Source organism: Eulemur rufifrons, chromosome 11 (genome assembly GCF_041146395.1).
Source record: "Eulemur rufifrons isolate Redbay chromosome 11, OSU_ERuf_1, whole genome shotgun sequence".
In the NCBI taxonomy this organism is placed as follows: Eukaryota; Metazoa; Chordata; class Mammalia; order Primates; family Lemuridae; genus Eulemur; species Eulemur rufifrons.
In genome coordinates, this window is record NC_090993.1 from 988,501 (window position 1) to 1,012,519 (window position 24,019).

The window sequence follows — 24,019 nt, forward strand, 5'->3', positions numbered from 1 at the left end:
TTTTAAGGAGCAGGGAGCTTGGCTCATAGAGAAAGCAAAGGAAAGATAAGTTAGGCCTAGAACATGAATGATTGTGAAGAGTTTAAAATTTTATTCTGCAACCATGTGCGACCTCTGAAGGCTTTTGAGAAGGGGAGTGACCTGCTTATGTTCATGGTTTGGAAGAAAAACCTCCTGCAGGGAGGTAAAGAGCAGACAGGCGGAGAGAGGGAGACTTTTCATGTCCTTGCTAGATAGATAGAGATTTTCAGTGTTTCCACCAGTAAGAGCAACAATCAAGAAACAGGTCCATCCAGGGCCCGGAAGCAGGATGACCGACATGGAATCGAGTTTCAGAGACACCACAAAGGCTGAACTCTCAGGCTTTAGCACTGGGTAGATGGATAGTTGCGAGTCAAGCTTGCCCCTAAAGTACTGAAGTTTGCAGCTTGGCTGACGGCAAGACGGTGCCGGCGGAGCAGAGCTTGGAACAGCAGGACCCCCAGCGAGTCTCACCCTTCTTAGGGAGGTCGGTTTTCCATTATCCCCACTGTGAGAAGCCTGATGCTTGGCCTGTGTATGGCCACCCAGCTAATGACTGGGGACAGTGGCTTTCAAATCTAGGTTTCCTGGCTCTTGAGTACTCACGGTGCTTTCCCTTTAAGCTCCAAGATGTTTCCTTCCCGGATTCCGAGCACTGACCCGGCGAAGCTTGGGGGCCTGTCTTTCGTCTGCTCACTGTCCCCCGGCCAGCCGGGTGGAAGGTTTGCAGCTCTGGGCTGTGATCTGTGGGAAGAGTGAACGCAGGCCCGGGTCCTTGTCGGTAAACATGAGGGTGTCGGACGTCATCCGCTGAGCCTCGGGGAGCCCAGGTGAAAGGAGTTTGCGTAAGAATGGCAGAGTCTGAGCGTGTTCAAAGCCGGAACGTATGAAATAACACGAAGCAGAGGAAAGGGCTGTCCTGCACGTTGCGTAACGGTGACACCGGCCGGCTGGCCCGTGTGGTAGCTGACTAAACAGGGTAGCCACGCTTTGCAAATGCACGCTGGGTACCAGCTGCATCTGGCAGTGGAGAAACAGGATCAAAGAGATTTATTTCAAGGGATCAGCTCACACACTCCTGGGGTCTGGCAAGTCTGAAATGTGTAGGCCAGGGGGTCCGATGCTGTAGTCTCGAGCCAGAATTTCCTCCTCTCCAGAAAAACTCAGCTGTGCTAGCAAAGGCCTTCACCTGATTGGGTGAGGCCCACCCACCTTATCTAGAATCATCCTCTTTACTTAAAGTCAACTGATTGCAGATGTTAACTACATCTGCAAAATAATTCCACAGCAATACCTATATTAACGTTTTAGTAAATAACTGAATCCTAGAGCCTAGCCAAGTGGACACATAAAACTAACCGTCAAGTCAGCCACGGAGGAAAAAATTGATATTTTGATTGGTTGCTTAAAATTAGAATTAATTTCTTTTTGGGGACAAAGTCTTGCTCTGTTGTCTGGGGTAGGGTGCAGTGGCGTCATCATAGCTCATTGCAGCCTCAAACTCCTGGCCTCAAGGGATCCTCCTGCCTCAGCCTCCCGAGTAGCTGGGACACAGGCACAGGCCACCGTGCCCGGCTAATTTTTCTAATTTTTAGTAGAGACGTGGGTCTCACTCTTGCTCAGGCTGGTCTCGAAGTCCTGAGCTCAAACAATCCTCCCGCCTTGGCCTCGCAGAGTGTTAGGATTACAGGCGTGAGCCACCGCGCCCGGCCTAGAATTAATAATTTTATACATAAAGTTTCAAGAACTCCCTTCGTACATTTTGGAGTTAAAGAAGTGGGTTCTCCCATCATCCCTGCATTCTTGGGAGCCACCTTGCTCTTGGGGGTCCTCTTCCTCTGTCACTGAAACTAATTGTTTTCCCCAGGGCAACCAAAGATCATCATGAAATACATATCTTAGAACACATTTTCTACAGAAATCCACTCAATTCTGAATAGCGTTTTGTTGTATGACTTTGCCCTGATTTACACAGCTGCTCAGCCTGCAGGCAGCCTTGAAAATGACAGAGCAAAGAAATGTTCCAGGGAAATAATATTCACTTCCACTTTCTCACGAGTATTTCACTGGAAGTCTTTCCTCTCCTTTTTCTCAGTACAATCGTTTGCCCTCCCAGATTAAAACCAGATCGGCAGCGCCATGCCACTCCTTTCTTGTCCCCAGCTGGAATGAGAATTTACAAGGAAGATTTTCCCTAAAGAGCTTTTCACCACTTTTGCCCTCTTTTGCCTAAAAAGCTGACGGCCGTGTTTGCTGGCTCTTGACAAAGCTACAGAAGGCAGCTGAGAATGAAAACGGTTAAGGTGCGTTTGGCTCCACTTTGCTGTCGGTCTAGGAACTAATTACATCTTGCAGCTGGAGGCAGCGCAGTTTGGCAGAGGAGAGAAACCGTTGCAGGGATAATTGAAGGGCGTCGTCACCAAAGAGCCTGCAAAGATGAAAAAGGCCCACGCGGTTCTTGGCAGCGCTGCTCACGCAGGGCGAGACGTCGGGGTGATTCGTGTGTGGAGACAAAGGGTGGATGCCTGAGCACGTTTGCCAAAGAGCTGCTCTGACCACTGCAGACTTGCTGAATTTCCACTCTGAAGGCTAAGGTTTGTGGGACGCCATCATTAGAAGGAGAAAAAATAAAATTAACTTTCATTTGCCTACCTGACACCTAATGACGTAGGGTCATAATACGTAACCGAAAGCATCAAGAACCAGAAACTTATTTAAATTTGGTTTATTAAGTCAAAAGACTTTTTGCTACATAACTGTGGGGATCTTTTTGGCTCGGCAAGCGTCTGGGGCTTACACGTTTCTGGAAGAGGGAGCGAGTTTCCCCTTTGCCAATCTATCACTGAATCTGGGAAGGCGCCAGAGAGAGCCGGGCAATATGTTTCCCCCACATATTGTTTGGCACCCCTAAACTCACAAGGGGCAGAGACACCTCCTAGGAGGAAAAAGAGGAGGACTGAACGTCCTCCTCCCAGGTCCAAAGATATAAAAATGAGTTAAGGCGGACTGGAATGACAGTGACCAAGGCTAGGTGGCACGAAAAGGCGATAAAGGCCAAGCCAGGAGCAGTGGTTCCCCTGTCGTCCCTGCTACCGGGACTCAATTCCAATATCGTAAGGACATTCATCGTCTCCGTCGATATTTAACGTAACGTGATATCGGCAAATACGGCAGGCTGAGCGGAGGTGGAATAATTCTCCTTCTTGTTCCAACCACACAGAAATGCCGGATGAAATCAAACAAACAAAAACATTAAGTCTTAAGTGCACTCAGGAAGTAAGAAAAAAAGATGCAGAAGTAGAGATGTATGGGAGAGAGAGAAAGCCAGCCAGCCTGGGTGTCAGAAGTAAGAGAAAACACAAAATCTTAAGTGTGAGCTGAAGCCAAGCTGGTTCCTGGGTGTTTTGGAGCCAGATGCAGTTGCCATAGCGACAGAGAAAGGAGGACCCAACTCACAGGTCTCGTGAGCGCGGGGAGCTGAAGCTGCCTGCATACAACAAGATTATAAAGTACTGTCTCACTTATAAAACACGAACTGGAGAAACTACTCCCTGGCCTGCAGAAGCAGCCAAGTCATTTGCCCTCTGGCAATAGGGATAGAAATCGTCACCTGAAAAAGCTGGAACCCCAGGCCGGCACCACAGGCTGGCATGTGGCCCCAATTCGTGGTCCTCATAGTACGAGGACCAAACGTGAGGCTGAGTGACCTGCAGTGTAACCCACAGAACTCTGGTACCTGCAAACAGAAAACCTCGGAGGGGTAATTCATCAAGACAGGGTGTACTGAGTCTCCACTACAAACAATGCTCGTGCTTACGGCAGGAGTTTGCAAACCCCGTGAAGCAACAAGCCACCCCGGGGAAGGCGAGAAAGAGGAAAGAGAGTGAAGAAAAAGCCTGATTCATAGAAACACTAAATAAAATCTGAGTAATGATTCCAGATAAATCGGGTAATCATAATAAATATAAACGGATTGCCAGCCATCTATTAAAATGAAGACAGCAGATTGAATTTTAACAGTATTTTGTGGGTAATACAAACACGATTGAACACACATACATATTCATATATACATACGCTTGTGTATATATGAATAAATCCCCAAATCTTACTGCTACAATGTTGAGTTTATGCCACTGTAGCAAAGGTCAGAGTTGCAAAAGGCCCATCAAGGGTTACATTTGTCACCCACAGCAAGGTGATGTGCTGTCTGCCCCATTCAGAGACCTCTGAGTGACACGCCTGGTCTTTCCTGTCCCACTCAGCGCTGCCACATCCCAGAAGAGCCTGGGAGGGGAACAGGGAGAGCTGTTACCATGTAGTTTCTGATGCCAAAGAGCAGCAAAAAAAAAAAAAAAAAAAATCTATTTTAATTTTGTATATGAAACCAACAATATGTTGTGCGTATTACTATCATAAAAGGAAATATTATCAGTGTCATAAGAAAACACATTCTACGACAATCAAAAGAAAATCAAAACATTTTCAAGAAGTTAACTCGCATAATTCCTCTGTATTTTTCTTTCATTGCTTTCACTGGTTACGTCTGGTATTGAAAGCGGCACGGAACCTAGCGTTAGACATTGTCTGGGAGATGCTCAGTGAAGGGTCCCAGGGTTCCGCAGGCTGAGGCCACACAGAGCCCTGGAACACGTGGAGGTGGACGTGTTCTTCCGTGTGTCTTGCAGGGTGGAACGTGTTTGAGTTGTGGGAAGGGCTGTGGTGTTTACACAGCCAACACTGACTGAGCCCAGGGAGTCGCAGCAAATGGATCTTTAGGTTAGAATCATCGGGGGTCTTTTAACAACATTCCAAAGCCGGGCCACGCCCAGACCACAGAAATCACAGCCCCTGTGGGTGGGAGGCAGGCATTGGTGTTCAGGAAGCTGCCCAGGTGATGCCAGCGCGCGGGCAGGTGTGGAGACAGCGCCCTCGGGACAGCGAGAGCAGCAGCTTCCAGACTGACACAGAGAGAGGCGCGTGACTTAGCGACCTGGGGTATTCCAGAAAGCTTACACATCAGGCCAGCTCTGAGATACCTTGTCTACTTTTTTCCAAGACAGTTTCTTGCTTCCTACTTTCCGAGCCCTCCTCCTCCTCGCCCCAGGCTAAAAAGCTTAAATAGCAAAAGTTTAAAAATAAGGCCTAAGAGTCTCATTACAGTCACTTTACTCCTCTCAAGACCATCCAAACTCGTACGTTTCCAACCAAATGAAACACACACACACTCCCAGCCCCACAGACCCAGCCCACCCCTGCTAAATAACAGACTGATGGTAGCTGTCGGTTCTCTGAAGGAAACACTGGTCTCTCCTCGTCATGATTATGGTATTGTGCATTCAGTCGGCAAATACACTTCTCCGTTCAGAGGGCTCCTCAGGACACGGGGGGGGGGGGGGGGGGTGGGTAGCGGGGGAGAGGGAGAGAGAGAGAACGTACACAAGTGAGCTCACAGTTGATTTACGGAATGTTTTTCTGCCACCTAATGGGCACTTTAGAACATGCTTTGCAGAATTCATCTTGGTAACCACAGTGCCTGTCATACGGAGGGGTTCAAGAGTGGACAGTTTGGAACCTACTTATTTTTATTTACAAGAGCTTGGGGGCATTGCCAGCTTCACACGGAGCGCCTAGACCTGAATGTCTGTGAGCGACCTTTCGGAGGACCAAATGCTCCCTGCAACGAGCTTTCTACCTCCGTTTAATTCTTAGGTTTCTTTCTTTCTTTTTTTTTTTTTTTTGAGACAGAGTCTCACTCTGTTGCCCTGGCTACAGTGCCGTGGCATCAGCCTAGCTCATGGCAACCTCAAACTCCTGGGCTCAAGCCGTCCTCCTGCCTCAGCCTCCCAGGTAGCTGGGACTACAGGCATGTGCCACCATGCCCGGCTAATTTTCTTTTCTATATATATACTTTTACCTGTACAAATCATTTCTATTTTTAGTAGAGACGGGGTCTCGGTCTTGCTCAGGCTGGTCTGGAACTCCTGACCTCAAGCGATCCTCCCGCCTCGGCCTCCCAGAGTGCTAGGACTACAGGCATGAGCCACCTCGCCTGGCCGAATTCTTATCATGGCAGATGATGTAGAAAGTTCTTGGTTTGAAAATTCTGGTGGGGACCAGCCTGGAAGCTCCAGCCGCCTTAGGTCCTGCCCAGCGAGCCCCCCGGAAGGCTCCGTGAATTAGCCTGAGGCAAACTACTCCAGAGGCTCTAAAGAAGCAAAATCCAAGTCTAACGTGTTCTCGGCGAGCACTTGAGAAACAGTGTCAGCTGCCTCGACCTCCAGCGCATCACAGGCGCTGGACACATGGAATTAAGTGGATTAAGCACAATCAAACAGAGTTTTGTTTTGTAAGCTCCCCTTCCAGATTAACTACTTGGATCCCTTCGTGTGCTATTAAAACATTCGTTGTTTTAGCTAGCCAGCGTTTTTGAACCGTACTAAAACATTTTTAAATAAAAATTTAAACTTTAAGCAAATTACTCAAATGTCAAGTAAAAAAATAGTCTTTAGATACAAAGTATGGTAACCCAAAGTGACGTTCCAAGTTTATTTTCATACTGGTTAAAAGAGATAAGAAATGCAAATTTTCTAAAGCATGATTACTCTGGGAAATAAGAAAATATTTCTGAATATGGTTTTACTTCTGAGTATATTTATATAGCACTAAAATTCCACCGCGAGTTTGCAAAATACAAAGTTTTCTATAGATTATTGTATAGCAGTAATAAGCTCTCTAGCTTACCTTATCAAAGTACATAAATACTGTATCATACTGGATAATACTATGCATTAGACATAAATAGGCTGATGGAAATCCTTCTTTGAGATTAAGAGGTGACAGGTACCGATAACATTAAGTAGAAACCAAGCAGATCAAGGAGTGTTGAATATTTAATAAACTCATGAAGTCTTAATATAAAACAACTGATGCAAATGTATGCCATTTTAAAACATTACTATGAAGAGTTATGATTTTGCATTGTATTAATATATTGCTACTGGCTTAGTAAGTGTAAAAATATTTAACAAAAACAAATACAAATTCCAATGAAATTGTAAGTAAAATTACTTTTATTTTCATAAATAACTCATTATACAAACACCACTTTTAGCAGAAATATGTTAGCTGTCATTGCCTAGTATGAAATGCACATAATAGTTAACACAGATAATCACATCTCTCTACAACCTTCTTGCAACTTCTTTACATTTGATAATTCCCCAGAATTTCCAACATGATTTCGACAAATTATGTAATGAGATGTTTTAGTCACCAAGTGTCACCTTTCTGAGTCAACAGAGTATTATCTGCTCCTATCAAAGACACCTATTGATTCAAAGTAACACCGGCATTTACTGCGTTTTACAGAAGCGCTGAGCGTATTACAAGTTTCCATTTGATACGTGGTAGTGTCATCTCTGAAAATGTCCATGAGAAAATTCGTAAGCAGGATAACAAGCAGTAGCACCTAACATAAATAGGTCCTACAGGCAGAGAGTGAAGAGCTGGTGTCAACTACTGTTTAGAGTTTTGTCAGTCAGTAGCACACAGCAACGGTGACTTTGGAGTAACACAAACCACTGACATTTAATAAATTATTTTTCCTATAGACAGCAAAATAAAATTACTACTACTCCACTTATTCTGGAAACTGCAGCTTCAAATATTAAATCTTATACTGCAAGAATTAGCGTTTCTGTATATTAAGGAAAAAAAAACCTCACTGATTTTCATGTAGTTTTTATTACGGAGTGTGAACTGTGACATGATTTAAATAATTTATTTCAATGATTTGATTCAGACAAGCATCATCTATTCGTTCTTCCTAATGAAATGTACGTTTCTGTTTTAGCGCTTTATGCAGATTTGATTTATTTCTCACAGGGCTGCTGTGCGGATTCCACGGTTCATCTACGTAACCGCCCAGCCCGGTACCTGGCACACAGTAAGCTCTCAACATATGTTACTTATCTTATTTCTATTAAGTGAATCAGCCTGTCATTTATAATAGGAAAATTATCTGATGTCCTAGAAGAAGAATCAAAAGAAAAACCTACCGACGTGCGACTTTTGTTAAAGTATGAAGCACCGTTTCCCAAGTTTGTACCTATGCTAATTGTTTCGAAGGTTACAATCTGTTTTTAAGATCAGACAGTTTGTCCGGGTTTGTTCTCTAACTTGTTAATGGCCTCCGGCCGAAAGCGATCCAGTCCTGACAGGGCGTGTTAGAAAACCCTACGAAAACATCGCACGCTGGAATCAGGTAACAGAGGCATTTTACTCCCTTAACAGAGAAGGAGGGAATTGCCAGTGGAGTTCAGGACAACCTATCTCACTAAAAAGTTTTTTCTTTGTATCATGCAGTATTTGAGTTCTTCAAACATTTCCATTCTTACTATCTTCTCTCCTATAGAAACATTAACAGCTGTTACAAAGTTCTGTCCTCTAAGTAAAAAAACCCACTAGAAAAAGTACTCGTACAAATCACTGCGGGGTTCCTGGGACTTCGTGAAGCACAGGGCCACCAGAACAGGGACACCTTCTTAAAGGCCTTACTGTTACTTAGAAACACTGAGTTTTGAGTAAACTGTGGATTCTAATATATGTAAAAGAGTTGGTGTGATGGTTCTCTGATCTTTAAGTGAACTTTTTCCCCCCACCAGAAAAGATAAATAACTCAGAATATAATGAATCTGGGCTCCAATCAACACAATGGTGAGGGGAAAGAACTCTCTCTGTTAAAACTGACCCCTGCCGGGGGCGGTGGCTCAGGCTGTAATCCCAGCACTCTGGGAGGCCAAGGCAGGAGGATCGCTTGAGGCCAAGAGTTCGAGACCTGCCTGAGCAATACAGCGAGACTCCCATCTCTCCAAAAAAATAAATAAAACTTGGCCAGATATGCTGATGTGAGCCTGTACTTTCAGTTACTAGAGATGTGGAGGCAGGAGGACCGGTTGAGCCCAGGAGTTTGAGGTTGTCGTGACATACGACTGCGTCACTGCACTCCAGCCTGGGCAACAAAGACCCTTGTCTCCAAAAAAAAAAAAAAAAATCCCAGATATCAGGAAGTTTTAAAAAAAAAAAAAACAAAACCCCAAACAAAAAACTGATTCCTAGCATTCTTCTGACGTTAATAAGAACAAGGAAAATAAACTTTTTTCTGAAGATAGAAAAACATACCTGAAATGATATGATTCGGGCCTATAATATATGAATCTGAAACTTATTACTACCCAGTGTTTAAAAAAAAAACAAAAAAGACCCAACCCTCAAATACACCCTTGAGAGACACAATGAAATCTTTCAAATGTTGTCCTGATTAAAAAGGAGAATTCAAAAGCAAAGCATATAGTATCTCCACTATCGTAATAATCAAGAACAAATAAACTGAAGGCAGATTCCCTCTGAATGTAATAATTATTCTACAGACTTCAGAGAAATCATTTCAAGAAATGTGAACTCAAGTTCCATGGTTTATCTTCTTTACTAGTAGAGAAACTCTAAGTGCAGGTTGTATTTCAGGTGTGTTTTAGGAGATGCTGCAGCCAGTGTCCTTTTGAGGTTTGATATCTGGCTCTTTCACAGGTTTCACTTCTTCCTCTGGTTTGGGTTTGGTCTAGAGAGAAAGAAAAATACAGTGTAAGGACAGACATTAAGATTCCGAAAACAAACACTGGATCTTTTCTACTTCAGACTTTTAAATGATGCTATCTTGGCCGGGCGAGGTGGCTTACGCCTGTAATCCTAGCACTCTGGGAGGCCGAGGCGGGCGGATCGTTGGAGCTCAGGAGTTCGAGACCAGCCTGAGCAAGAGCGAGACCCCATCTCTACTAAAAATAGAAAGAAATTATATGGACAGCTAAAAAAAAATATATATAGAAAAAATTAGCCGGGCATGGTGGCGCATGCCTGTAGTCCCAGCTACTCAGGAGGCTGAGGCAGGAGGATCGCTTGAGCCCAGGAGTTTGAGGTTGCTGTGAGCTAGGCTGACGCCACGGCACTCACTCTAGCCTGGGCAACAGAGTGAGACTCTGTCTCAAAAAAAAAAAATAAAAATAAAAAAAAATAAAAAATAAATGATGCTATCTTAAATTATGTAACACCGATATTAACAAAGCTCTTCCAGGAGCTTAAGACATAATTAGAAAGCAACTTTCAGTAAGATGAAAACCTCGTCTCATAGGCAAAACATCAAGCTAATAGTACTCCTGGCCCCACACTACTCAGTGCTGAATCTATGCATGAAGAACACTAAAATTTAGAAATAACTTGTGATAACCTTGTTAACAGGTTATCTCTTAGGGCATTATTTTATAGGCTGAAAAGGACATAGGATGGTTATTTTAAGGAATAATGGTTTTGGTATGGGAAGGAAATTATATACAAATGACCCAATTTCAAGGCAAGAGTTACGGCTGCAACACGATCCTATTCTTTTATCATAGATCCCTGGTCTTTTGGTAGCTAGACCTCACCATTTCCACTTAATCTACCATGTGATTTATTTATTTATTTATTTATTTATTTATTTTTTGAGACAGAGTCTCACTTTGTTGCCCAGGCTAGAGTGAGTGCCGTGGCGTCAGCTTAGCTCACAGCAACCTCAGACTCCTGGGCTTAAGCGATCCTCCTGCCTCAGCCTCCCGAGTAGCTGGGACTACAGGCATGCGCCACCATGCCCGGATAATTTTTCTATATATATTTTTAGTTGTCCATATAATTTCTTTCTATTTTTAGTAGAGACGGGGTCTCGCTCTTGCTCAGGCTGGTCTCAAACTCCTGACCTTGAGCGATCCACCCGCCTCGGCCTCCCAGAGTGCTAGGATGACAGGCGTGAGCCACCGTGCCCGGCCTACCATGTGATTTAGAACGCCAAAATGTACTTAGATCCAAATGAATAAAAGCATTTTTATTTTACTCCTGGATTCATGAAATGCTTACATGAGGTTAAATCTTCAAACATCGTGCAATATGCTAAATCCAAAACAGATTACTATAGCAGTATAAACATGGATGATGTTTTCTTCCACACTCTTGTTAAAAGAGGCACTGACAAGTTGTAAAAAGGCAAGATAATGTGTTAAGAAGAATGTCAATCAATTATGTAGAAAATCAGAAGACATTTACGGCCCAGAGGTCTTATCTCTGACTCTTCTGTGACAATCACACCAGGCAGTGTAATTAGCTAATTTAATGGTTAGACAAACATGTACATATTTAAAGTGAGAAGGATACCAAATTCTAACTCTGAATTTTTTTTCTTTTTAAACTTTTGTGAATGGAAGAAAAGAACCCAATCTCTTACACTGTCATCCTTGGGTCTCTTGGTAAGATCAAACGTAGCCAACGTTTCTGGTGTCCAATGAGCACTTACAGGAGGAAATTCGAAAGGTACAGGCTCTACAAGACCGTAATTTGCTTTGAGTTCCAGTTGTGGGGCTTCCGATGGAACTTTTTGAAAGTAACTGCAAAAAGCAATTTATATAAACATTCATGTATTCAGTAACTGAGTGCCTCATATGTCCAAGGCCTTGTTCAGGAAAATGATTTACTGATGAATAAGAGAGTTCTCTGCCTCACGTAGAAAAGTAACTGACACAGTCAAGAAACCCTGTGAATTACAACGCGATGTAACCGGAGCTACGGCCACGAGAAGGCTAAAGAGGGGCAACCAGATTTGGGGGTTCAGTGACTCTTTCCAAAGGAAGTGACTCAGGGTGAACTAGGCATGTTTAAGGAAGTGAGAAGCTCAGCGTGACTAGATGAAGAATATACAGGGAAGAACATAAACGGATAAAAGCAAGGTCAAGGTCAAGGTCAAGTCCAGCAACCTACACAGGGGGTGACCTACAGCCTGAACAACACTGATTTCATATGGGAAAGACAGAGAAAACTCATCTTCCTGCGTTACAGGCAGTTAACACCAGAGTGAGACGAATAGGCAAACGGAGCCGAGAAGATATATGTACATATTTAAAACACACAAAGAAAAAATAACCAGAGAAACAGTTAAGAGGAAATTCAGATACAGTATAAGACAGTATCCTCATGAAGTAGGCTGCATGTTCATAATTCATAGGTGCTTTTATTAATATAGATCATCATCAGAGTAGAATAAAAGGCCCTACACAGTGGAACTTTATCACTAATTCAAAGAGAAAATTAATGCTAAACTTTAATGTCATTTAACATGGAACCTTTGGGAATAGAGACAAACAGAAACCTCGACTAAAATATTAATATTTAAATATGATTATAAATTGACATATTAGTATGACTAAAATGGTATTAAGTTGTACTCACATAAATCCATTTTCTCTCTGACATTTTTCTAGGGTGTTCTTCACAAGGTTTCCAAGTTTCCTAAAGAACAAATGTCCCGAAGGTTTGACTGTCGGTCCAGGCCCTTTGGTTTCTCCATATTCTTTACATAGTGCTTCTGCCTTTGCATAAACTGCACGTGAAACAGATACAAAGTCTTCTGATTATAATTAACATTGCTTATTTACACTTAGAGGCTTTAAATCAGAGGTACTAAGCTTTTTACTGTTCTTTACCTAGTATAATAGCAATACCGATAATACTATTAGTGAAAGGTGGGTATGCTCTACAGGTTCTAGAATTTTGTTTTGTTTTGTTCTGTTTTGTTTTTGAGACAGGGTCACACTGTCACCTGGGCTAGAGTGCAGTGGCATCACCATAGCTCACAGCAACCTCAAACTCCTGGGCTCGAGCGATTCTCTTGCCTCAGCCTCCCGAGTAGCTGGGACTACAGGTGCACACCACCACACTCTGGGTCATTTTTCTATTTTTTATAGAGATGGAATCTCACTCTTGCTCAGGCTGGTCTTGAACTCCTGGCCTCATGCGATCCTCCTGCCTTGGCCTCCCAGAGTGCTGGGATTACAGGCGTGAGCCACCACGCCCGGCCTTGTGATGTTTTTGAAACATTTCTTTCCTTTCTCCAATTACCTCACCCATTCCCATTTCCCTTTCATGAACTCAGCCAAAATCTCTTTAGTAACCTACTCCCCTTTATGATAAAACATTTATTTTTTTAGAGCGAGTTACTATGCTGGCAGGAATACTCACATTTTTCTGCTTCTTGGAGAGACCTGATTGCTTCCCCGCATTTGTCACCAGCCAATAAAGTCTGACCGTGGTAACAGTAGGCCTGACAGACAAACACATGTTCATTCACTCTCTCCCCACATCATGCTTCCCACTTTATTGTTCCACATAGGGGTCACATAAACTAATGCCTGTACCCACTGTTTGAAGTATCAAAAATAAACTCTCTTACATTTCTCACTTGAGCAAGCTTTTCCCCACCTCTGTCCCTATAAAAGATGGAATTATGTCAAGCCTTGAGCCAAAATAGCCTTCTGACCATGTTCTGAGAATAAGGGTTTTTTTGCTGAAATCTGTACTTAAAATTAAGAAGTAGGAGACAAGGGAGGAAACCACTGTGCTGATGCAGAGGGAGAGGGAAAGAGTGTTTCCAAGTTCAGGACTGAAGAAGTTTTCAGAGCAACGTACTGGCCTGCAAGTTTACTCTTTCAGCGTCCACATCAATGTCAAGGATTACACATGGTCTTCCGTAGTGCGCTTGAAAACGGGTTATAGGGTGTAAGAAATAAAAATAGCTACCTAGACCTGAAAAAGGTTTTTGATGATCTCTCACGTGACATTCTAATCACCAGAACAGTTAAGTTTGGTGGGGAGAGCGGACTGGTAAGTAACTTCTACAGTGATGCTGGTAGACGGTTCCTCACCAGCCTAGGTGAGGTACTGTGTGGGACGCCTTAGATGAGAATTAGTAAGGATCTCTCTCCATGTACAGGAGGAAACAATCAAAGAATTCTCATTAAGTATGCAGAAGGTTCCAGCCTAAAAGTGTGTTCTGAATCAAACAGCGATTCCACTGCTGTGATCCAGCTCTACAATGCTAAGGCATCTCTTCCTGCCCACTTGTCCGCAATGGCTGCGCTGACTGTGAGTATTTGCCGAGAGCTCTCCATTGCTGGCAAAGCGCTAATGGAGAGTCCGGTAAGATGAGACACCCGGCACGCCCAGGGCTGGAAAGACGATCATTTACATTGTTTTTAGGGTTATAAATACTCACATAAGCTGTGTAGAAACACATTTTCAAGTGAAGATATTTTCTCCATTTAGCGGAATATGCAGGCTCCAAACTGGATAAAGTATGATCTAAAGTTACATTTTAAAAAGCAAAATATAATTTCACCCTGATTCACTAGAAGACTTTTAGTAGTTCATGTGTTCTGATGCTAAAGCAGAATGCCATCAAAGTCTAAACCTCAAGCATGTACACATTAAAAAACAAAAAATCCCCCACTGCTAAATTTGACTGGCTTAAAAAAAAAAGAAAAACCCTTCTTTCCTTAAAGTGATTTATTTTCCCATAACTATACTTTAAGCTACATTAGATTGGTTAAATACCAGAGTACCTCTTTGATTTGACGCTTAATATAACTTCAAGTTAAAGATAATGCTAAAAATAGACTACGATTTAGAACATCAAAGCAAATACTGTTAACATGTATACTGTTATGTATTAATACATGAAACTTCATATAATACGGCAATGCCGAGAGTAGTCGAGTCACTCGAGTCAGAAACGTGCAGGACACGCTCCTCACGCACCGCAAGCATCATTCGATCTCCTGCAACACACACGTTCACTCACACGCCCTTCCGCCAAACATCTCTCAAATCCCTTTGTTCCTCTCCATTTTCCACGTCACTGTCTTTGTCAAAGCTGGCACCATCTCCTCCACAGACTGAGATTTCTCCTCGAGTGCTAAGTCCAGTCAGCCGACTGCTGCCTCACACAGCTCGTCTGTGATACTCCAACCACAGGGACCTTTCTTGAATTCGCATCCGATCAAGTCACACTTACTTTTAATGGGTCCCAAATATCTACAGACTAAAGGACAAAGGCTTACAAACCAATTCCTGATCACACCTACACATACTTTACCAACCTTTTCTCCTAACTATAAGGTTGTTATAAAGACCAAAAAAAAAAAAAAAAAAAAGAAAAGAAAAAAGCTATATAATTATCTGATTATCACAATTAAAAAGTATAGCATTGCCCATTCCATTGGAAATTACATAGCATATTAAATGTGAACAGCTTTGATTTATTTTAAACAAGATAAATATTAATAAAATAGTGAAGATATTATTCTAGTTTTGCAAATAATAAAAGAATCTGAGAATCTTTTGGTTTTGCTCCCTATTAAGGCAAGAGCAAATAAATTTGAGAATCTAAAGACTAAAAACGTAACATCAGAATTATAAGCTTACCAGCTTTTTGATAGAAATTGGCGGTTTCATAAGCCAGTGCTGCGATTAGTCCAGGAGCGTGTTTTAGTTCAATTGCTCGAGCAATTGTTACTGTAACCAAACACAATCAATTGAATCTTTAATTATGTTCACTTTCATTCACCCCGATTTCAATTTTAATAGCAAAAGACAGTGATTTCTGGAGATTTCCATGCACTTTGTTAGAAGTTTTAACACGAGAAAAGTTACAGAAAATGCAAACTTGAACAAAACAGTGCAACACTGAGCTTGCTGGTTCGCAAACTCTTTAAATAAATCACCAGCCAATTACTAGCTAACCACAGAGAATTACTACTACAAAATAGCGCGACATGACAGGACACAGATACTTTGTGAGGAGCACTGGAGTCTGAAATAAAGAAACAAAAGCCCACAGAAGTTTGTTTATTGTTTAACATAAGTCCTGTTATTTCCTGCCATTGAAAGGTGAAGACTTCAAGGTAAGCTGAACAGTGAAAGAGGACAAAGAATGAGTGTAGTAGAGGAGGAAAAGATGAGTTAAAGAAATTTATATTGTCAGGAACAGGATGCAATCGAAATCCTCTTTAAAAAAGCCATCGTAAGACCTGTAAGACCTTTCCCTGCTAAGAGCTGAAGGCAGATGCTAAAGGTGAACTTATTCCTCATTACAAATTTCTCAGACCTGAAACTCAATTCCAGCTTATTCTGATCTTCAAAGAATTAAATGCCAATTCAGACGTTCTTAAAAAAAAAAAAAAAAAAAAAATCTGACAGTATTTGGGATACCTTCTTGAGCTTCCGCCTGACACTGGATGATATAAGCTTCCATGAGCCGCGCCTCTAAATCCCTTCCCTTTTCTGCGGGCGTGATCAGTTTTGGGATATGACTTTCCTGAGAAAGAAAGAAAAACAACAAACAAAGAAGCCAAAATTCATTTTAATCCAGTTGTTAGAGATGAAGAAAACAGAAGTTATGAGACACTGAATTTGGGGACTCACCAGAAATTTAGAGGACAAACAAAAACTGTGTAAAAAAAGCGCAACAGTAAGCTTACAAAGTATAAAAGTTCCTATATACTAAGACTCAGCTTTAATAAGAACAAGAAATTTAAGAACAAAATTTGGGTCATAATAGATCGCTTAGATATGCAAGCCGTACTTTCCTCTTGAAAAACCTGTAACTGAATGAAATATAAATAGTAACCGAAATTCCCTCTTGCATGATAGCCTGAATTGTTCATTCACATTAATAATTAAAGATGTAAAGAAAAAAAAACCTACCATTCTACACCTAATCCAGAATCACAGCTTTTTAATCGCTGTACAAGCATCTTATTTTATCATGAAAAATCTCACACTGGCCTCCAGGAAGGCTTCAGTAAATAGTGGTTTAACCAGAATGGAGTGGGGGGAATTCTGTCTGGAAGACACATTATTCTTTCTTACAATCCCCGTATCACGTCTCCAGGCAACTAGTAGAATCAGAGTGCGCTGACTGCCCCTGCACCGCGACACAGAGCACGGGCCCAAGAGCAGGTCTGCGGAATCAGGACCGCTCCTGGCAGCCGCCGCAGAAGACATGAAGAAACGGTAAGAACCACCCATTTTTCTTTGTTTTCTACCTTTTTGGAAGATACGGAAAAATGACTGGGGTATCACAACTTCAATTTTCTAATTATAAAAGTCATTGGTAATTTCAAGATCAAAATGGAGACATTTAATATTTGGTCATTAGCTGCACTCATCGATAAAGTACTTAAGAAAAGGAAAACAGAACACATACTGGCTCTTTTTACAAAATAAAACAATTCTTCCTCCACATTCCCCGAAAGAAAAAATAAAAATTTTTTCAAGAATTAAAGCATTTAGGCCGGGCGCGGTGGCTCGCGCCTGTAATCCTAGCACTCTGGGAGGCCTAGGTGGGCGGATCGTTTGAGCTCAGGAGTTCGAGACCGGCCTGAGCAAGAGCGAGACCCCGTCTCTACTAAAAATAGAAAGAAATTATATGGACAGCTAAAAATATATAGAAAAAATTAGCCGGGCATGGTGGTGCATGCCTGTAGTCCCAGCTACTCGGGAGGCTGAGACAGGAGGATCCCTTGAGCTCAGGAGTTTGAGGTTGCTGTGAGCTAGGCTGACGCCACGGCACTCACTCTAGCCTGGGCAACAGAGCGAGACTCTGTCTCAAAAAAAAAAAAAAAAAAAAAAAAGAATTAAAGCATTTATATATATAAATGCTTCAACATATATATATATATATATTTAAATATATATATATTTATATTATTTTTACCTTTACCTTTAAATGTTTAAAAATCCCAGCTGCAATTTTTAGGCTTCGATGTACTTCTTTTGCTTCATCTTCTGTTATGCTTAAAAAATAGTGATTACATTAGTTAGAGGGTGAATCCCATTTCTGGTGTTAAAACTAACAATACATAATCATACAACCAAACTCACTCATTTGTATTTCTCTAAAAGAAAGAAAACCACTAGTTTTCTATGGTACCTATACTCATTGCTCTTGTCATCACCTAACTCACTGTAAAGATAATTTTACATCAGCACACACAATTTTACTTCATTCTTAAATGGTTGCATATTATTCCTGTGTATGGATGAACCACGACTAATTTGCTAATCTCCACTGCTGTATTCATTTTAACTACTTTAAAAATTGCATTTTATTTTACAATTCTTTAATCCTTCAAAACATCTTTTCACATACTTATAAGTCCTTTGTATTTCTTCTGTGAACCAACTATTCATGACCTTTGCTTATTTTCAATTGATTTGACAGTCTTTGATTTGTAAGCATATACATTATAAAAATAATTTATCACATGCATTGTAATGTTTTTGACCAATCTTGTCATTTGTTTTTTTAACTTTGTTTATTGTATTTTTATGTAGTCAAATATTCAATCTCTTACTTTATAGATTCTTGGTTTGGGGACTTATTTAGAAAGACCTTCCACATGACAAGACTATTAAAATTTTTTTCCCTTTTAACACTAGGCACCGTAATTCTGACACATGGAATACTAACATCATCAGGCAACCTTTCACTTGTCCAAAGTGGCACTTTTAATCACTAGCCTAGTTTTTAAAAATGAAGCTCCATATACTTGACAGATAACACAAATGCATATAACTTACTTTTCTTTTCCAGCCAGTCGTGAAGCATATTTGGTATACCATAAAGCTACATTAAATGCCATGGAAATTAATTCAAAAACAGCATCCTGTTGGGCACTGGAATTATAAACATGATCGTTAAGTTCTGTCAATTATTGAGACTTCACTACATGAAGCTCATTAGACATCCGACTCAAAACTACAAAGTGATACGCTAACTAGTATAGATGAAGAAAATGATGCTTGTGTTTAACATAGTTGTAGACACAACACACATGGGAATTAACAAGGAACAGCTGGCTACATGCAGTGGTCGAGTTTGTACTTCACAGTGATAAGCATGAGAATAGTAGCTCCTAAAGTTTATTATATAGAGAGTAGCTTTGAAAATACAGATTTCTGGGACTTAACCCCAGAAAGTCTAGGACAGGGCCCAGAATCTGTATTTTTAACAAGTATTCAGTTGATTCTGAAATGGGTGGTTCTTATACAACGTTGTACAAAAATGGAATTCAGAGGAGAAATCATTTCAGGCCAGAATGATTACAGAAGGCTAAATGGTATATATAAAATCTGAACTGTGCCTTGGAAGACGACCAGAAGGGAAGCAAAAGGACATCCCAGATTAGGAAATGATACCACCAAAGCACAGAAAAGTATAAGATTTTTCTGATAGAAGTGATCCAATGTCCCTGATTGGAGCAGACGGTATATAAAAAGAAATCAAGGAAAAGAAAAGGGCAAAAACCATGCTGGAGCCAAACTTTTTTTTTTTTAGTTTTCTTTCTTTTGACCAGCCTGGGCAACATATAGCATGGAGCCAAACTAAAGATGACTTTGAATGCCAACCCCACCAGACCCTACTTCCTACCCAATTTATGAATTCTACATATAATATTCCCAAGGAAGGAAAAAAACTAATATTTAATGAATGCCTTATTATATGCCTAGTGTTATTATTCACTTAACATAAATTTTATTATTTTCTTCCTCACAAAGTCCTATATCCGCGACCCCAACATACAGGTGAAGCAGATGTTCCCCAGGAGAAAACCTGCAATTGCACCTAGATACGTCAGAATCTAATGTCTCTATTCTTTCCACTGTAACGCACAGCCTGCCTTGGTCTTTCAGCAATCTCCAATTCCTTCCTTTCCGTTTTTATAAAACAGAAGCAAACTGAGATTAAAATATATGGGCACTTCAACAATACAATGATGTTAAAAAAGAGTAGTTAAAAAATTAGCACCATTGTGATGTTTCCTGTACGATTAGGTCTGTTATAAATAGTTTCAAGTGAGTGAGGAGAAAGTTCTAAACGGAAATTTTTTTAAAGAGCAGAACAGTGGGGGAAAAAAAAAAAAAAAAGGAAGAAAACAAATACTGTGAATCAAAAGAGTATGGAGCTGGGGAGAAAAAGAGGGGGAGAAAGACTGACGAAAGGCATTTGAAGTATCCACCAGAAAAAGAAAAGTAGGAGGAAAAACCAAACTTCTGCTCAGCCTGAATGCAGGCAAAGACGGAAAGCCAGGTTTGGACTCCAAACTCCCAAACCATTCTTTATGCGTCACTAAAGGTCAAGGCTGTTCAATTTTAGTTAGCATTTGTATTATCTCAAAAACAGATCTGGTCAGGAGAAACAAACTATATTTTTATGTAATTGTATGTATTAGGATTTAGGTCAAATGCTTTTAATTAATTTCCTGATAGGAGAAAATTACTTCAGATGTATATTTTTCTTCTTCAAATACAGAGGCTGAGTTACCCACTAGCTAAATAGTTACAAGAACTGGCTTCAATTTAGTAGTACATTAGTACTGCTTACCTTGGAACCTGTCCTTGTAATGTATCAGTCCACTTGAAATTTTGAATATATCGTAACTTGCTTTCTTGGGTAGATTCATCCAGTGAATTTATGAAACCTATAAAAAGATATAAGATATTTTAGTTTTAGAAGAAATACTGAGTGTTCTGCTTAGAAGAATTTTCAGATAATTACTTTTCCAGGTGGCTGAATGAAACTTCTCACCCCTCTCCCTTTCTGTATCTCATACCTTCTCCTGACATAATATGAAGTGTGTATACATTTAATTTTCAAAATGTTAGGAAGAAAACATACCACCCTAACATCCTTACATTTTTGAAACTTGAGCATACCAAAAAATATAGCCTGGAAGATTATTCAAATTTGAAAAGTCTAAGAATTAAATGTAAACTTCTGGATAGCTTTTTCTTTGAGACAGAGTCTCGCTCTATTGCCCAGGCTAGAGTGCTGTGGCGTCAGCCTCGCTCACAGCAACCTCAAACTCCTGGGCTGAAGCGATTCTCCTGCCTCAGCCTCCTGAGTAGCTGGGACTACAGGCACAGGCCACCATGCCCGGCTAATTTTTCTATTTTTAGTAGAGATGGGGTCTCACTCTTGCTCAGGCTGGTCTCGAACTCCTGAGCTCAAGCGATCCTCCCACCTTGGCCTCCCAGAGTGCTAGGATTACAGGTGTGAACCACCACGCCTGGCCTGCAGAACTGCTTTTTAAAAGAACTCAGAAGTTCATGTAAATAACTAACCTTGTAAAAGAGAAAAATATGAATCTGCTGCATTCTTCATCATTTCTGGATTACAGCTCAAATCAGTGAACAGTTCAAGGAGGCGTGTCCTGGATGATCTCAAATCACTTACAGGAAATAGAAAGAGGCATTAACCATGGAACCTAAAAAAGTACCTTATATCTAAGAGTGGTTCAATCACTACTTGTTGATTTAGATTAAAACTTACTTGCAAATTTTTGAAGCAGGAGGACCAGCGGCCACGCCATAGTAATTAAAAGAGACAGGAGCTGTGGCTTTTAATGGGTTCCTATGAAACCAATGGGTCATTTTCTCCAGATGTTTTCTACAGACAAAAAATATATAAAAATTAAAACATTTAATAAACAATGTAAATACTATTAAATTAATTTTTAAAATAAAAATTTACTAGAGCACAGGTTTTATATATTAAATGTCATACATATACACATAAAATGCTTCCTTGCCGTTAATCAATCTTGTTTTAACTGATTGTCTAGGGCGGTCTATGTTTAGATCAGACCTATACAAAATAAACCCAGCATTTAGAAATTTGCCCACAGTAACTTCAACGTTAATATCCCAAAGCAGTAATGTTTAAACTTTAATATGCATAAAAATCACCGGGGGGGTGGGGTAATCTTTTAAAACGCAGCACCTGAGACACTGATTATGCTGGTCCCCAGACTACATGCCTGAGTAGCAAAGTACCAGACTTTGGTGGGACAGCTGCAGGTGAGAAGGGCACAGGACCAGATGAACGTAATTTCCAACACAGATTCAAATAGTGACCCTGATTTATACTGTTAAGATATTCTTAAGTTAATTACTGCATTTGCCACGTATTACTGACACCAGTGGATTGGTTACAGCATGTGTTCTATAACAAAATATGTTTTTCATAAAATAGCTAATAAAAATCCATCTTTTAGGCCTGGCGCGGTGGCTCACGCCTGTAATCCTAGCACTCTGGGAGGCCGAGGCGGGTGGATCGCTCAAGGTCAAGAGTTCGAGACCAGCCTGAGCAATGAGCGAGACCTCGTCTCTACTAAAAATAGAAAGAAATTATCTGGCCAACTAAAATATATATAGAAAAAAAAATTAGCCGGGCATGGTGGCACATGCCTGTAGTCCCAGCTACTCAGGAGGCTGAGGCAGTAGGATTGCTTAAGCCCAGGCGTTTGAGGTTGCTGTGAGCTAGGCTGACGCCACGGCACTCACTCTAGCCTGGGCAACAAAGCGACACTCTGTCTCAAAAAAAAAAAAAAAAAAGAATCCATCTTTTAGACTTAAAAAAGCAATGCAATACTTGACCAGTAACTTTTACCCTAAGAACGAAAACATGTGAAAAACTACCTAAGTGAAATGCCAACTTAAAAATATTAAGTTCCACACCTTTTAGCTCAAAAAAAAAACAGCAGTATGTCTCTTGCCCAAAGTCCCTGGGTAGGCAGTGCACATAATACAGGAGAGCCTAGCCAAAGACTGAAGTATGGCAATTTGATTCCAGGAAGTAATAGAGAAGAAACTCTGATAAGGTTTACGTAATCTGAAGGCAGGATACAAGCTTGTCAATCAACTTTTCTTATTAGAAAAAAACATCGGCTGCACAGTGTATGAAATACCTACATTGAGCACTTCCCGTTACCATATTTACTTATTCGTGACGAAACTGCTTTTGGGGTGCTCCAGATATTTAATGAATAGAGAATGCACTGCGTACCCAGTGAAAAACTGAACAGAACATTTAACAAGTCCTTTTAGGAAACACCATCATCTAAACCTCTTCCGCACAAACCTCCTCGATAGCCTAAATGCCGCATCTACGCGCATATAAATCAAGCCTTCTAGAGATAACGTCACATTCGACACCGCATTTTGGGAGGGCAAATTTCCTAGATGCTTCTGCTAAGGCAGCCTCCCGCTTCCTGCGCGACGGTTCACCTTCACTTCGGGGAATGAAGGGGGTCAGCTTCTGCCCTGCCTCATCCTGCCCCTTCCGCGACCCGGCCTTCTCCCGTTTCCGGGCATTCGCAGGGTGGGGTGGGAAGCGACACACCCACCCGCAGGTACGAGGCTGCCCTCGGAGCTACCAGCGCCGCATTCCAGCGGGAGGCGGCAACCTGACGCGCTTACACAGGACCCCGATCGCAGACAGGACAGGACGGCCCCGCTCCGGAGGCCCGGGTCCCCCGAGGAACCTACCTGAGCACCGCCCCAGAGATCCGAGCGTCCACTTCCTGTTTACCACCCGGCCTCTTCCTCCCTTGCCCAGCCCCTTTTCGAGGCGCCGGGCGGCGACTCTGCGCACGCGCCCACGCTGGCGCGCCCCTCATTCTCACCAGGCATTTCGGTGGAAAGCCGACACTATCGACCCGGGGGAGGCGGGCAGACGATGGCCGAACAAACCCCTATTTAGCTGGCGTTATACGCTCTCCGAGCTCCAGTGGAGACTCGGGGCAAGGGCATTCGGTGGATCTAGCTATTAACACCACTGATTGGGGGGGGGGGTAATATAGATTTTCCTTCTAATTTTTCTTTCAAGGCATTAGAAGACTTTTGGACCACTATCCAGGGGTCTGTGGAAACCGGTGTAAAAGGGGTGACCCTATTGACTGAGACTCCGGGGAAACCACGGGGGGTGGGGGATATTACTGGGAAACTCCCAAGTCCTCTGACATACTTACCGGATTCCTCAGTCTGTACAGCGGTCCTCCTGAGGGAGGAAAGGCAGTATCGGAGCCTGCAACAAGAAAAGGAGGGAGTCGGAGGAACGAGACTACTGAACTCTATAGAGCATCTAGAAGCCGGACCCGGGCCGAGCTGGAGTCACGTGGCCCGGCGGCCATGACAGCTACCGAGGCGGCAGTGCTCGCCGCTCCGGGGCGGGGTCTGCCGCGGTGTCTCAGCCCCCTCAGAACGCTCTGTTCATCAGCCCTCTCTAATTTGTCCTCCTTGG

At 41.9% G+C, this 24,019-nt stretch overlaps 1 protein-coding gene across 3 annotated transcripts; it reads right to left on the minus strand.

The window, feature by feature from the left end:
- Positions 1-9,083: 9,083 nt before the first annotated feature.
- On the minus strand, positions 9,084-23,863 carry BROX (BRO1 domain and CAAX motif containing). 3 transcript variants are annotated; one of them, XM_069484485.1, is made up of 13 exons: positions 23,748-23,863; positions 21,269-21,385; positions 21,061-21,167; positions 20,321-20,417; positions 18,517-18,612; positions 17,657-17,729; positions 16,144-16,249; positions 15,358-15,447; positions 14,150-14,235; positions 13,117-13,198; positions 12,328-12,478; positions 11,330-11,489; positions 9,084-9,640 (listed from the first exon to the last, which is right to left on the minus strand). In XM_069484485.1, exons 2-13 carry the CDS (start codon positions 21,367-21,369, stop codon positions 9,554-9,556), a joined length of 1,236 nt encoding a protein of 411 aa, XP_069340586.1. In that variant the 5' UTR covers positions 21,370-21,385; positions 23,748-23,863; the 3' UTR covers positions 9,084-9,553. The 3 variants fall into 3 exon arrangements, with proteins under 3 accessions (XP_069340586.1, XP_069340585.1, XP_069340587.1); XM_069484484.1 differs by lacking the exon at positions 23,748-23,863 and adding an exon at positions 22,859-23,035; XM_069484486.1 differs by lacking the exons at positions 15,358-15,447; positions 23,748-23,863 and adding an exon at positions 22,859-23,035.
- Between the last annotated feature and the right edge of the window lie 156 nt (positions 23,864-24,019).